Here is a 16340-nt window from a genome sequence, read left to right on the forward strand (position 1 = left end):
GTGGATTGTGTTTTTATTCCTGCTTGTTTTTTAAATACATTCGGGAAATCTTAAGATCTGGCTGTCGACCCAGTTTTGACATGCTTGTCTTAACTTTTCTGATGAAGTTCTTCAGTAAAACTGCATGTATGAGACGTTTGTCTTCACTTTGCTGACAATGTGAAGATTATCCACGAGATAATAAATAGATTGTCCTCTATTTATTTTTCATTGATGAGCCAAGCTTAATGTTGGATCCAAGCAAACAAAAACACACATACACTGGATACTGGCAGATCAACTTGCAAAAAGTTTAAGTTTTCTGAAATTATTATTTTTTTTTACATTCCAGTTGTATCATTCCAGACTTAACATATGGATATGAGGAAAATCTTTTCAAATTGCACAAATTAGCTAGAATCCATACGGGTGCCACTTTTTACCAAGTTGTTCCACAACAAAATGTAGGCTATTATCATAGTTATGTCACTTCTGGACAGTCTAAACTGGGGCCTGTTTTTCACCACATCACCATAAAGGTCCCACATATAAATGTTGGCAGGACTAATACTTGTTTGGAGCTTCAGTGAAAAATATGAGGAAAAAAAAAACTTTTGCAAATAGTGTTATAGCTAATGACATATTTCCCAGGCATATCCATGTTGCTTGCAGGCGTTTGGCCTAACACAGATACACAACCAGTCTTACTTTAACTGTTCTTTCACTGTGAATTTCATTATAGTGAAAACTAGAATATTTTACAAAAATGCAATCATGTAGCCTACGTGAGTTCTAAGACACTGACAAAATGTGGCGACACATAAACACACATAAAGAAAAACAAACCAGTGGATAGAAAACATTTCTCTTACATGTGTTTATTGTCATAGATGGCCACTGTTCACATGCTTTCTAGCATTTCCATCAAATGTGTTAGAGAAGAATGGAAGGAAGCAAGGAGGAAATATGGAGGGGCAGATTAAAGGAAAGAAGGACACCAGGAAAGGAGGAATGATGGTAATGAGAAAGGAAGAGCAGGACCGAAGTAAGTAAGACAGGACAGATGGAAAATACACAGGTCCAAACAAAGGACACAATTTCCAGACAAAGACACAGGCATGAAATCTGACAATACAAATATGCTTTCTTAGTTTTTCCTTTTTCTCTGTACTTATGCAGCTCTACTGAAATACTGAAATCACGTTTCATACTTTTGTCTACTTTTCCAGACTGCTTAGGAGCCACTGGTTGGTTCATGGTTGGTGGGAAAAAGACAAGTTCACAAAGGCAAGGAATGGGAACCAAAGCCCCAGTTAGTCTTTACTAGAGGATGATTCACACATCTCACCATCATTTTCTTTCTCCATGAACTTGTCCTTATTTGAAGGACACACACACACACACACACACACACACACACACACACACACCCCACACACACACACACACACACACACACACACACACACACACACACACACACACACACACACACACACACACACACACACACACACACACACACACACACACTACTCAGTAATGACACACAAGTTCAGGGGAGATTTTACAAGTAAAACTTTATTGGAATGATACTCATGTTGCAAAATATTACACTTGTTTTTATGTCACTGTTCCCATGACTTTAGATGCTTCCCTTCACAAGAGTGTTTTGTGTGTGTGCGTGTATGTGCGTATGTGTGTGTGTGTGTGACATGGGTCGATATGGTTTACACTGGCTGGGGAGGAGGGAGGTCTCATTTCCCTAAAAAGTGCGGCAGTAGGCTCTTATGTACCAGCATTGTGCCTGCACTGAGAAGAAGTTGTGTCTCTGCAAAAGTGTCTCCGGGATGCTGCATACTGAACCTGACACGAAGGAAATGTTGGGGATGTGATGTCCCAACCACAGATGTAAACAATACCATGATGATAGTAATAGTCTATAAATTAGGCTATTATAGTCAGTGAGCAAGCGGATGACGACCAGAAGGCTGCCATCTGTCTGCCAACATATCTTCGGATTCATCAAGAAAAAAATTTGACAAAACACTCAACATAACAGCTCAAGAGAGACATTTTTAAATCCAAACTAGTGGCCTTACATGGCATACACAAAGTAAACAAGCCCCAGATTTATTGTGGTAATTCAGTTCCTATCATTTAACATACAAGGATACAGAAAAACAAAAGTGAAGCATAACATTAGGTCATTTTATGAAGGGGCCTGAAAGTCCAATGTGAATCACAAGGTAAAATAAATCTTACAGCGGACCATTGTTTCAGATGTAGCATGTGTTTTTATTTCGCAATTAAGTGTTCCAGGTTCACTGTAACGTAGACCAAACTCATTCTGTCTCTGTTCACACAGTAATAATAATAATAATAATAATAATAATGAAGCCGGTGAACACACTTTTGCCTTAGAGTTTCACAATAAAACCAGCAGCTTGAACTGCAACAAATTTACCACATATGTGTTAAATGATGTGAGATGTGAACTGAGTGCTTTTAGATCTTAACCCACTCTGCATTTGTGAGAAGGGTACCAATAAGATAAACCTATTTTTGCAAAGAAGTGTTAAAAAAAAAAAACCCAAAACAAAACATAATGAATTCAGAATTTACTGCAGCGGGATAACCTCCCTCTCGCAAAAGTAGAAAGTCCAAACTTTCACTTGAGTACCTTTATTCAGTGGGGGAAATTATTGAATAATAGAATGTAATAGGTTTTTTTAAACAAAGTTACCAGAGCCATTCTTTTTGGTAGTCCCAACAATCCCTTTAAAATAGATGTAATAGAAACATTTTAATTCAGAGGACAGAGCTGAACTGAGAACTGCGGCAAAATAATGACATCTTGGGGACGCCGAGTCTCCATAACAATCAAAAGCCTTTTCAGTCCCTCCTTCATTAACAGAAACACGGACAGCTTACAAAACTCTACTGAGACCTTGAACAGTGGTATGAGCTTTGGTCAGATGATACGGAGACTTAAGCTTTTCAGCGTCAAACACTGTAAGTGGGTTTGGAACAAAGTATGAATACGTGCAAATGTCATGTTGACTGAAGTACGGTGGAGGATCTGTAACGATGTGAGCCTGTTAATTATAAATTCTTTGAAATACCTGATGATTTAGAGAAAAGCCTGAAGGCCTTTACCAGTAAACTGTAACCAGTCTGAAGATCCAAGACGCTGGACAATCGAGAGAGATTATGTGAAGAAAAACGGCCAAAAGTCCATCTCTGTAAATGCTGTACTATTGTAAAAAGGTGAGTGTTTGAAATCTTAACACAGGCTCCCAGTAACTGTGTCATTGATTGAATTGTCAAAAACAACAATTGCCTAACATGGTATTTCATTCCTCACTGAGTAAATTTACTTCAATAATAAGTTGGAATATTTTAAAAATGTGTGATATTATGGCACTACAATAAAATATTTCTGTAATTAACATTTTTACCACACGTGATAACATATTGTGTTTATGTCGCTTCCTGCAAGTTCTCTTATTTGATGTTTATTGATAAAGCAAAATCATTGCTTCACTGTATCAGCCTGACACTCTCCCTCTTCGTACCATTTATCTGTGTTCAAGGTATATCAACACAATGTAAATGTGGGGCCCTATGTGGACAAAGAAAATGGTCCACATAGCTACCCAACCCTCTTGGATCTCTTGACAGTGCTATCTGGGGATGTTGCGATGCACCTGTGGGACTTCAATCCCCATGCAGGCAATGTCCAAAATTTGATGATCAATTTTGTAATCATATCATCAGACCAGTGGCGTTGCATCTTGGAGGCTCAGTTGTCAATGAATCACCACCTGGTAGTGAATTGGATCCAGTGGCAGGGGAGGCTGCTGGAAAGACCTGAAATGTTTGGCGGAGGAACTTGTCCCAGTGATGATCAATTCCCATCTCCAGGAGAATTTCTCTCTTGTCCCAAAGGAGGCTAGGGACATGGAATCTGAATGAACCATATTCAGAATTTCCATTGTGAACATGGTCAATGTTGTGGCATTAATAGTATCAGTGTCTATCTTGATGGCAACCAGAGGGCCCTTGATGGACACCACTAGTGATGGAAGGCATTACTAGTGGTGTCCATGAGACATCCGGATCTCATTTTTACATTTTCTACTTAAGATGGGGGGTTCTCAGCTCATGACCTCCAGTGGGCACTGGAGCAGTTCAGTGCAGAGTGTGACGCAGCCAGGATGAGAGTCCGCTCCTTTAAGTCTGAGGCTAAGGTTCCTGGCCAGAGAAAGGAAGACTGTTCCACTTTCAGTCAGGGGTCAGTCTCTGGCTCAAGTAGAGGAGTTTAAGTATCGAGGTGTCTTGTTCCCAAGACAGGATGAGAATCTCTGGGAAGCAGCTGAAAGTCGAGTCACCGCTTCTCCACATTGAAACAGTCAGTTGAAGTGGATTGGGCATCTGATCAGAATGCCCCCTGGATGCCTCCCACTGGAAAGAGTTCCAAGGGAAGACCCAGAATTCACTGGTGGGATTATAAAGCCCATCTGGCATGGGAACGCTTTGGGATCCCCCAGAATGAGCTGGATGATGCTTATGGGGGGATGAGATGTCTGGGGATCCCTCTTGGACCCGATCTTGGATAAGTGGAAGACAGTAGATACATGGATGGGAATGGTCTCTCCTAAGAGACACGTGTGGTAAAGGATACTGTGAACTCAAGTCGACCACCCGGATAATTCCTTCATGTTAAGGCGTTTCAAACACCACTCTAATTTACAAATGATGCACACAGATCAGTAACATTACAGATGTGTATTTCAAATAAAAGGCCGATCATATTTTCTCATATCTGAGATTTTTCACAAAGTTGAGACTCGACAAAAAACATGATGAAAGGAATTTCTTGTGCCTATCTGAACTATAATATTTCACATCAAATTATAACTTAATGCCTGAAACAAACAATTTAATCCTCTCAGGACATTGTTTTAATGCCCTGCTTTCAAACTGTGTCGAGCAAAGAGACCCCCGAACACCCGAGGTGGCCTTTGGCATAAACCTTTAAATCGCCAGGTTGTTTACTGTACATGTAAAAGGATATTTCAACAGGCTATGGCAGGAAAATAATTATCAAACATAGTTCTTCTCAGTAAATACATTTCTATTTGTCCAACTGACATAAAATTCACACTAGATGTCTGTAACAACCCAAGAAACTCCCATTCAAAGCAAGATCAACACAAATTACTCCAGAAATTAAGCTATATGAAATAAACCTGAATGAAAAAGGCAACTGAACAGAACTGAAATCTGTAACAACGGAGTAAGCAATCCTGCTTTATATTAGTTCAGTTATCAATAATTCATGGCAGCTGATTTAGGCGAGAGCATCAACAATTTCTCTTTTATGCTATCGCAAGAAAAGCGTAAGAAGCAATTTTACGACCTCCGCACCACTGTCATTGCAAAAATACAAATCGCACTGGTTAGAGACATATTTCTAAACTTCTGAATGTTCCACTGAGAGCCAGTACAGGCATTATCCGGAGGAGAAAAGAACACAGTGTTTTTTGTAAAATTTCTGACAAACAAAAAGAATAATAATAAAAAAAAAGAAGAATCAGATCAGGTCTCCAAAAGTAAAGCATTGGTCTCACTGAGCTTTAGTAATCCAATTTTATTTTATCATGGAAATAAATAATAAACTCAACCACAATGGCCTCATTAAAAACTAACTATGCAAGACTCCCTTATTGAAAAAGGATGAGTTTGCTCTGGCTTGCTTTCAGTCTGCTGAAAAACATTTTGGTCAAGTCAGTGGAACACTGGCTGATCATCTTTGGACGAGACCAACATTAAACTCTTTGAATGTTTGGAGAAGAAACGGCACTGGACACCAACCCCCAAAAACACTAGATTGATAGTGACATTTGGAGGTGGGAACATTATAGTGTGGGCCTGTCTGACAGGATATGGTGCTGGCAGCATTGATAGGAAGAAATGCACCAAGATATTCTTAGTAATGCCCTTGGTACAATATTTTGTATCAGTTCTTTTTTTTTACCTCAGGAAATAATGTGATTGGAAAATAATGCATAATGCATATTCAACATTCAACTTTAATTATAATATAATATAATTCAAAATGACAACTGAGAAGTTTGACTAGTTTCTACATACATCTTAAAGCTTCTCTTTCAAATATTTAAGAGAATTCAACTTTATAATATACAACCTGATTCATGGACTTTGTTGTTTTTATTTCTTTGTATGTACAGATTATTTGGGTTGCTAGCAACATCTGGTGTGAATATCATACCAATAGCCTCATAGGAAACAAATTCACTGAGGAAAAACATGTTGAATACAAAATTCCCCGATGGATATTCACCTCCAGGCGCTTCACCCAATCTCTAACTTGACAAATAGAGTACCAATCATTTTCAGATCATCAATACATACACATAAAATGAAACTTAGCAAAACTAGAGCATGTCCTGAACACACACAAAGGAAATGATAACAGAGTCGCACGGCTCTCTTTTGTGATACGAGCAAACAGCAACGATCAAGGTAAAGCACACGATCCTGATCGCCGTCCGTACAGACTGGAGCCCTGATGGCCCTCAGCCAGAAGCAGTCGGCGGTCTTCTGCCTCACACGGTGTCTAAAAGTCAAAACCAGGGGGCCAAACGGTCGTTTCAGCAAGTAGAATAATCTCATGTAGTAAATTAGCTCTGAGCTGAAACAGGAAGTGCTTTTATCAAAACTGACCAAATATTCTGGAAGGGATAAAGTGTGGAAGACGCAAACTAAAACTCTAAATAGTCCCTTTTTTTTCTGCTCCTTTTAAACTCGTTTAAGACCAGAACTTCAAATTCCCAAATCTGTACTCCGAGATTTACCTGCTGATCCATAGGCGTTATGGAGATAAATGTCTGTTAAGTGATATGTTCAAACCTGAGTTTCCATTATGCGCTCGGTGTTTTCCTCACACCATTGAAACTGAGAGAAATCCGTTCTTTTTATTCACATGTCATTGTACTGTACGTTAGCGTGATATGGTTTCACTGGAGCCACTAAGTACCTACTAACATTTAAAAATGGAGTACTGCAGATATGTACAAAGTCTGTATATATTAACAATAATAAGAGCCAGAGATGGAGTTACACAACAGACGTACCTGACTTTTTGTTTCGTCTTTCTTTTGGCCTCTCGTGCCTTTGAAGTGATTTATCTATGACATGGGTCAGGTGAACTCAAGACAAAATATATACCGCATGGGAATTCATCTTAACGTGTGTCGTGTTTTGCTCAATTCGCCTCATCGGTGTAAACTGACGATGTCTTACGTGCACGCTCATGTAATTACCGGCAGATTGACTGGTTGACTTGTCTTTGCTGTGGCACGGAAACAAACAGAACAGAAATGAATGCAGAAACGGGAAGATCTCGGGTGAAAATGCGTAGAGGCAACTCTAAGTCAGTGGGGCTCCCGATACCCATGAAACACAGCGTCGTTATAAAGGGATTCATAAATAAGACGACAATAAATAAAACACAACAGAAACGCAACAGAAAAGGCAACACTGCTGGTTATCAGTCTCCGCTCTCTTTTTCACACGCCTCTATTCGATTTTTTTTCCCTTTTCTTTTTTGTAGCTGGTGCTTACATTTGGACAGAAGACAGTACACTTTTCTTGTGTCTCCCTTTTGACCAGCCTACCTTAGACTCTCCCTATTTTCCTTATTTCTTCTCCTCTAACTCTAGAATTCTGCAAACTCCTTGGCACATTTCTCGGTGAAGGAGACGCGAATCTCCTCCTCTTCATAGTCGTCAAAGTTGCTGGTATCGCCTGGTCCTTTGAACTTTGGAACAAAGGGAGCTTCCACCTGGATACAACCAAAAACGCAAAATGCTCCGAATCACAATCAAATGCAGTGCAAACAGAGACACGGGGGTGTGCAATGTAGAAATATCAACACACCTTTTTCTGGTAGATGGCAATCCAGTCAGTTGTTGCGAACCACTTATGTCCTTTGATGTCGTTGACTCCGTTTTTGAGGTTCCCAAAGCGTTTTGTGAGATCCACCTGAAAACAAGGGAAGGACGTTCTCCTCAACTTGGAAAAATAAACCACATCTCACTGTAAGTTCAGGATTTCCAAGACTTTTGCCTTCACCTGTAAGAGGTTCCTCAGTAGGTCCTTCAGGTCTGAACTGAAGTGAGATGGGAAACGAACCTGAGGACAAGGAAATACAAGAAGCTAATGTGTGAACACAGTAACAGTGCCAAAAAGAGCTCCACAACAAGTCACCAAAAAAAAAAAAAAAAGCAGGTGAATGGGAGTATTGGGAATCCTTCTCATCTTTGTTTTGTCTTTTGGTTTTACCCTTCAGGGGTTGCCACAGCAAATCATCTAAATCCATTTCATGCTATCCTCTGCATCCTCTACGCTCACACCAACTTTATGTCCATCCATAAATCTTGGGTTTGGTCTTCCTCTCAGCCTACCAAGCTACTGACATGTCTGCACATGTCCAAACTATCTCAGCCTGGCCTCTCTGGTGTTCCCATTGCTAATCCCACCACTGCCAAACAGAACCTCGACATCTTGAGCTGTGACACCTCCAGTTCTGCCACCTATTGGCACTGCCTCTAAACCATACACCATCACCGGCTTCACTACTGTCTTGTACACTTTTCCTTACATTCTTGTTGAGGCACTTTCATCACTCATCCAACTCTACGCTTCTCTCCATCCATTCCAGCCCACTTGAACACACTTCTTCACCTCTTTTCCTCTCTTCTTCCACTGCTCTGGAAGATTGACCCCAGGCCTCTACCTTCTTTACCTTTACTTCCTGTGACATCACAGGAAGTAATGTGCCCCTCTCACACATTCTGCCTCGCTGCGACTGATCTTCGTTCCTCTCTTTTCCAGTACACACCTCCACCTGTCTTGTTTTTCCTCTCTGTGCGCCCTGCTCTTACTGCAGATCACAATGTCGTCTGCAAACACCATAGTCCTTGGGGAACTCCTGCCTATCCTCATCCTCATCTGTTAGTCTGTCCATCACCTACACAAACAAGAAAGAGAGAAGTCCACTTTGGTTTTTGCACCAGAGGTTGTTGGTGTCAACTTCCGACTGATTGTTTATTTTTACCAAACGAAAACAATTCTGAACTTGCCGTTAAATGAAGCACTCTAACGGTGTCAAATTGCAGTCGTCGAGGGGCAGCGTCCTGAAACTTTTACATGTGTCTCTAGTTCACCAACACTTGAGTCAAAAGGATGACTTATCTCCTCAGTATGCAGTCAAGTTCTCCAGAGTCCTGCTAATGGCCTAAATACTTGATTCGGGCATGCTGAAGCTGAGACTCGTCTCAAAGCTGCATGACACCGGCTCTCGAGGAGCGAAATCTGACACAGGTGCAAGACGGTTACTTCATTTAAAATAGGGTTGCGTGATATCAGGGAAACGTAACTGGGATACCATTTAACGCACAATTTCATTTCTTTTCTTTTCTGTTTCCACTGTCGTCATGTTCCCACCACTATTTTGCAAACAGAAGGCATGAATCAAATATTGCATCCAAACAGTCCTTGGTGAATATGATGTTGCAGTTCAATATATTAACATATAGCTCCAAAAGGCTTTTAAAATCTGTAACAAACTACTTGCTGAAAATTCTGATTTCTCTAATAAGAAGAAAAACTTTTATCTTTAATGTTAATTCTTATGTTTTGCCTTGTAGATTGGTTCACATCTTATAAAAACATCAAACTCTTGGATTATTAGTTGGATTATGTACAAGGACTGAAACTATGCACTCTTGGTGAGATTTATTTATATGAGACCATAAATCTGAAAATTAAATAATGGACCATGAAACGTCTGGATTTCTTGCCGAAACATTTACGTACTTTAGAAGAAGTCTACAGAAATCAGTTTTTAAACAACAAAAGAAATGTATCGGAAATAAGTAACTTTTTTTTTCTCAAAAGCACAAGACAAAACAGAAAAACAGACAGAAAAAAACCCACCAAATGTTCAGTCCAAAACTCCAAACATTTTAAGTGTCAGAGCAAAATGAAAACAGCAAAACTCACCTTCCCTGATACAATCTTTTCATAGATTTGAATTGGCTGATCGGCAAAGAAAGGAGGATACCCTGCTGCCATCTCGTAGACGAGAACACCCAGCGCCCACCAGTCCACTGCCTTGTTATATCCCTGCCGGTGAGAACATGTGGAGAAAGTTCACTTGAAAGCACAATATTAAATATAAACAATTTCCTGGATTTATTTGCTCTTTTGTGAAATATTTGTGATATTCATCGCAGCTAGGATCATATTTTGGCTCCATTTACAAATCGAGACAGGTCAACACGATCCATAACTCGGACAGTTTTTATATATACATATTGTTGTGATGTTAAAACAAAATGTGGTTTAATGCGGTTTCCAATTGCCTCACTTCAGGTACTAACAAGCACAATCGAATTAAACATCCCCAAAAGGTCAAGGGAAGATGGATGACCTTGCTGAGGATGATCTCTGGAGCCAGATATTCTGGGGTGCCACACAGTGTCCAGGTCCGGCCCTTTACCCGTTTGGCAAAGCCAAAATCTGTAACCTGAGCAGCAAGGAGAGAGAGAAAAGACAGACATTTATTTTAATCAGAAATGACAGAAATAAAATAGAGAGAGACGGATGGAAGAGAAACATCTTGGAGCAGAAGGAAATATTTGCTGTTAATTCACGTTGCACCACAAGGTGGCGACACAACCATTCAGACTCTTCTAAGTTTTACTACAATAATATAAATATAAATTTCATTTCCAGACAGTTTTTTAGATTTTTTTTTTTCATATTTTTAGGAAATTATGAACATGTACACTTCACTGTTTGGTTTTCTGTGGTTTCCAGAGTTTTACCGCATTTATGAATTTATTTAAAATCCTGACAATCACCGCTGCCGGTATTTTACCGTAAATGATAGACTTTTTTTACAGTCTGGAATGGATGATTTTAGTCCCTTTAAATCCCAGTTTGTGATTAAAAATTCATTTTATTTCAAACAATTTCAAAATAACAGGGAACAAACACAAAATCTGATATCAGAGAAAGAAATCCAAATGCACAAACACGAGAATAAGCTGAGTACTTAACTACAAGAAATGAGCTAATATGAGAACACCCTTGTGATAATAATCAACACAGAAAAATAAACTGAATGTGGCAAAACCTACAAAACATAAATAAAACGACATAAGCAAAACTGAAAACCAGGACACAAACACCAAAAGATCGTGAGAGAAGAAATTGAATCTCTGACCTGTATGTAGCCCTGTTGGTCAATGAGCAGGTTTTCAGGTTTCAAGTCTCTGTAGATCAGGTCCAGAGCGTGCAGGTACTCAAAGGTCAGCACGATCTGAGCAGCGTAGAACCGAGCGTGCGGCTCACTGCACGAACAGGAGCACAGCAGGAACCGACAGTGAGCGGTGTGGTTAAAACTTTGGAGAGCTATGACACAGCAAAAACACCAAAGCGTCTTCGTGGCCATCATCAAAAACTACTGAACGCCTCCTCAAAGCACCACTTCAATCAGCAACTCCAGGAAGTTGGGGTAGCAACTGTTAATGCAAATTCATTCATCATTTGCAATTTTTTTCTCAGACTTTTCAGCAGTCGTTACAACTTTTCTGCAAATCTGACGAATCACCTTAACATTTTTTTGTTTTTCATTCTTTCCTGACCAATCATTGGAACTTGGGTGATTTTTGACCAATTTCCTCAGCCTCCTGTTAATAATGTAACTTCTTGTTTGTCTCCAGAAGCAGACAGTTCATGTTAACTTGAATGACCAATAAGAATTTCTTCCTTTGCACTTTGACAACTCCTCTGGACATGACTTTATAGGCATTAAGTATGTTATCTTAAGACTGCACTTGAAGATGTTATCTGCATTTTCAGTGTTAACTCTGTTAAATCCTGTCTTTTATTGGCGAGTTATGGCAAAACAAAGCTTAAAAAATGCAACTTTGACCACAACTTCTTGAAAGAAGGTGCTGCAAAATCAGTTATTTTTAGGCTGCACCAGTCACAACAACAAAAACATGGCAACCTTTTAGAGGGACTGTTAAATGCTGCAAAGACACTGACCTGAATCTGCCAATTCTTCGTAGGTGGGAAAACATCTCTCCACCTGGTACATACTCCATAACCATGTAAAGGTTGGTGTTGTCCTGGATGCATACATTAAAGGACAAAGATTAGGAATACGTACAATATACAAACACACAATAAACTGGAAGAAGACGTGGGAATCTGAGCATAAAGCTTGTTGCCTTCTTGCTATTGTGTGTTATTCCCTGACTGTTTTTAGGCTCTGGTGAAATAAACCTGAAATGGCAAGACTGCGACACAAATAAAGTGGCAAAATAGTTTCACAAAAACTCAAAATAGCAGCTTCAAAGGTGAACTCTAGAGTCAGTTTGTCTCTTTTGGGCTGCAGAACAACAACTCAGTAACATAAGAGCTGAGAAAAGCTTTCTCTTAAGAATGAAATCCATTTACCTGCAATTTTATTCCATTGAAAGCTTTTTTAATATATAATAATTATACTGGACCTCTCAGATTCACTGGTGGCATAGATTCGTGTTCGTTGGTTCCACTTCAATCCGTGTGCAGAGCAGCACATATGGACCGTTAATAGGTTTATTTAAGGCCTCAAGGATACTGAATGCCTGCCCAACCAGGTGCGTCTAAACAGCTTAACCTGAGTAAGGACATAATTGGAGTCCGACCCTCATCTGGGTTAGTCTGTGTAGGCGCAAGAGTGCTGCTGACACCTCTTCACATGGCCGGCCTGATTTTGTTCTGCTGAGACGGGGGTTTACGGTCTCGGAAGAGGCAACAGCACGACAGAGGCCAGAGGATCAACAAGGGCATCACAGAGGAAACGACTGATGAGACGGAGCCAGGATTCCCACACATTTTCCATTTCAAAATTCAGTTCTTTTCCAGATTGACAGTTCTAGATTTTTCCCAAAAGTTTTACTTCCATTAAGGACATACAACAATGAGTCTAATCTGGATTGGTTTATCCAAATTTATTAAAGACTCTTGAATGGATAGGCTCTTAAAAAGTTTACAAATGGGGGATCACAGCCTGTGATTGGCTACACATGTTCTGATAGTAGAAGAAGGAATGAATTACATCTATATTGCATCAAGTTCAGAAAATACAGATTCTGAAAAAGGCATAAAAAAAAAAGCATTGAATCGATGGCATGTTTAGATTTTTAAATGTATCTTTTTCTGATGAATGATGTTCTAAATCCTCACGTGACTAAACAGCGACTCTGACTGTTATTGTCATCAAATCTTACGGTACATAGACAAAGATGAGTAAAGGTTGCCAGGTGATCTAAATGGAGGAGGGGTCAGCGACCGGGTCATCGGAGCTCTAAGCGTTTGGAGCTCACACCTCTCCACATGCCACACAATCATTTCGTTATGCAGCGACAAACAAGTTCACGCCTGATGCTGCCTCTGCATACAAAGAGGCGACTGATGCGACATAAACAGACAGTGCTGTGCAGAAACTTCACAACAGCAGCAGCCAGTTTGATTCAATTAAGCGCAGCAGAGAAGCGGATAACGGCGAGCGCCCATCTTGTGTTTTTGTTTTTTTTTAGCTCTTTGTCTTTTATTTTTATTGTCTGAAACGCTTTTATTCTGTCACGTTAACATGTTTTGAGGAGAAGCTCTAGACAGTCGGTCTGAACGCCAAAAAAAGCCCCCAACTTGCGACCGCCCACAAATACAAACAGGGACACCGTCAGACGTTCTCCGCACCTTGAATGAATACTCTAACCGCACAAGAAAGGGAAAGCTGACAGCCTGGAGGATCCTCTTCTCATTCAGAGTGTGCTCTATTTGCTTAAGCTTCACCACCTGGAGGTCACACACACAAGCAGAGGAAGAAAAAGAACTCAGATTGATCACATAAAAGATTTGTGAAATTTGAATTAGGTAATAAGCAAAAAACAAAAAAAATCTCTCTTCCGAGAACGCCCTATCATCACCTGAGAGCTAAACAAGCTATTTGAAATACAACATTACTTTCACTAAACAGTTAAATGCTAAGCTAAGTGGAAATGTAACTGTGTATTCAGCTGACTAGATTAGTCACTTGATGCTGGGCTTTGGAAAACAAGACGCTGAATGTTTTTGTTTTCACACTTTTCACAGAAACTGCACTTTAAGGACTCTGAAATAGTCGAAACAAGAGTTTACTGAGATCTCTTGGCGTAACATCTCTAAAAATGTAAACACCCCGATGCATTTCTTATCAAAGAGGAGCATGTCTAACAAAACGTCAGCTTGTTAGGTCTGAAAATGAAGGTGAGCTCTTCAGGCCCGACAGACAATTTCCAAGTTTAAGACTCGCGTTTTGAAGCAGCAAAGAAGTCGCGTTTGAATTGTTGACGCAGTTTTCATCGCGATCACTCTGAGGATAGCATAACCGGCCTTCACACCCATAAAAGTCAGGTCAGTGCATCCCACGAGCAACAAGCGGGAACACCGAACATGAGCATCTCCATGACGATAACTTTTCTAATCCCTCCAAACCTGTGATCTCGATGACCTCCGTTCTGCCGAGACTGACCTTCTGCTTGTTGAGGATCTTCATGGCGTAATGCTGTCCCGTTTCTCTGTGCTTCACCAGCATAACGCGGCCAAACGAGCCCGTGCCCAAGGTTTTCAACCTCTCAAACTGCTCCAGGCTAGCAGTGTTCTGGACACGTGAAAAGCAGGAAAGGGTTAGCACTTTTTTCTGAAACAGGACGGCGGAGGCGCCATTGCAAAGCCATTTTCACAAACGCATGCAATGGATGCCCACAGACAGACATCAAAATATTTCATAACAACAAGAAAAATGAGATAAGTACTGCAAAGTCAAGTCTAATATACAACCTAAGGAAAAAAATTGCAGATTTACATTCATCTGTCGGCTTCAGGTCTGGGCATTGAGATTGTTCGATTTGGTCTTTTGGTTCATTTGGTCTTGAGGTCACATTGATTAGTGACCCCAAAATGTTACTAAGTGAAGCTGCTAATCTTCCTGTATATTTCCCCGACTTACACAGGGATCAATTGTTGGTCTTTCCCAGTTTGAAGAATGAAAAAGTGATAGTTATCCCTCAGGGGAACTAATAAGGTCGTGGATTCTAGACTAAAACTTCCTCAAACAAAAGAGTTCAAGATACCAAAATGCTTCAATTACATTTAAATGAGCAGACAATGTTGAGGGGGCTTTAGTGATTTTGTTAAAAAAGCTGCTTTTGAAACATAATCGTAACGCGAATAGACAATCTGATGTGTGACGACGGCAAAATGTAATGTTTCAAATGTTCAATCTTTACCATCGAGCAAATACCTATCAGTGCATAATGCAATAAAGAGAAGACACTTTGGTAAACCATGAAAAACTATTGTCACAACAACTGCATTGATGTATTTTAAGACACAATCATATCAATCCCTGAACAGGTCATTAGACAGTGATGACTTGATGCAGAGTGGTTGGTGGGGTGTCCACCTTCCAGTCAAACCTTATCACACTCAAACGAGCCGAATAATTAAGACATTGCAGTAAAAATGTAAAACTATTCATTTCTGGACTTCTGTGCGGCTGACAGGCAGAAATGGTCCTAAACCAAAACACAAATGGCAATTGCAAGAGCGTCTTCCACTTTCTGCACATTAAGGTGAAGGTGCAATCAAACAGATGCAAACCTGTGAAGGATTCTCCCATTTCTTGAGGAAGTCCTCTTTGGCTTTAGCAAGGAATTCCTTGACTGCAGGAGGACGGGAGAGACGTGTGTTAGTGGTTTGTTGTTACAGATGATGAGAGATGCAACAGAGTCTGCTGATATCTGTAGAGGTCAACGACACAACGCATGACTAAAACCTACATTCTGCTTCACTGTTATTTGTGGCATTACTTCACAACTTTGACTAACATGCAAAGCAGTTCCAAACAATAATTTGTATCCAACACACACACACGCAAGCACACCCACCCACACACACACGCACACACACACATACACACACACACACACACACATACACACACACATATATACACAGTCATACTCATAAAAATGCAGCACACCTCAAAAAGTCAGCATAATTACACGTTTCAGTGCTCAGACTGTGGTAAGAAATATGATATGCAGTTGTTTTTTTTAATCTATTTATTATTTAGATAGATATTTTTATATTAAAACAGAAATAAGGTACAAGACAGGTTATGCTTTCCGGAAACTCTAAGAGCCGATTCTTGAAACTGGAAGCAGAGT

General features: G+C 40.1%; 1 protein-coding gene across 2 annotated transcripts in view; it reads right to left on the reverse strand.

Annotated features, from left to right (window-relative positions):
* Positions 1 to 1540: 1540 nt before the first annotated feature.
* LOC129366903 (cAMP-dependent protein kinase catalytic subunit alpha) overlaps positions 1541 to 16340 on the reverse strand; it is a 17461-nt gene continuing 2661 nt past the window's right edge. The window contains exons 2-11 of one of the 2 annotated variants that reach the window (XM_055040991.1): positions 15772 to 15833; positions 14642 to 14770; positions 13828 to 13926; positions 12130 to 12212; positions 11303 to 11429; positions 10505 to 10600; positions 10075 to 10197; positions 8143 to 8202; positions 7948 to 8052; positions 1541 to 7852 (exon numbers count right to left, since the gene is read on the reverse strand). In XM_055040991.1, coding sequence (XP_054896966.1) covers positions 7727 to 7852; positions 7948 to 8052; positions 8143 to 8202; positions 10075 to 10197; positions 10505 to 10600; positions 11303 to 11429; positions 12130 to 12212; positions 13828 to 13926; positions 14642 to 14770; positions 15772 to 15833 — 1010 coding nt within the window. In that variant the 3' untranslated portion in view covers positions 1541 to 7726. Of the gene's footprint in view, positions 7853 to 7947; positions 8053 to 8142; positions 8203 to 8911; positions 9041 to 10074; positions 10198 to 10504; positions 10601 to 11302; positions 11430 to 12129; positions 12213 to 13827; positions 13927 to 14641; positions 14771 to 15771; positions 15834 to 16340 lie in introns of those variants that run through there. The other variant, XR_008606660.1, reaches the window with a different exon arrangement.

This window comes from Poeciliopsis prolifica, unplaced genomic scaffold, assembly GCF_027474105.1.
Source record: "Poeciliopsis prolifica strain line A6 unplaced genomic scaffold, Auburn_PproV2 SCAFFOLD016, whole genome shotgun sequence".
Lineage (NCBI taxonomy): Eukaryota > Metazoa > Chordata > Actinopteri > Cyprinodontiformes > Poeciliidae > Poeciliopsis > Poeciliopsis prolifica.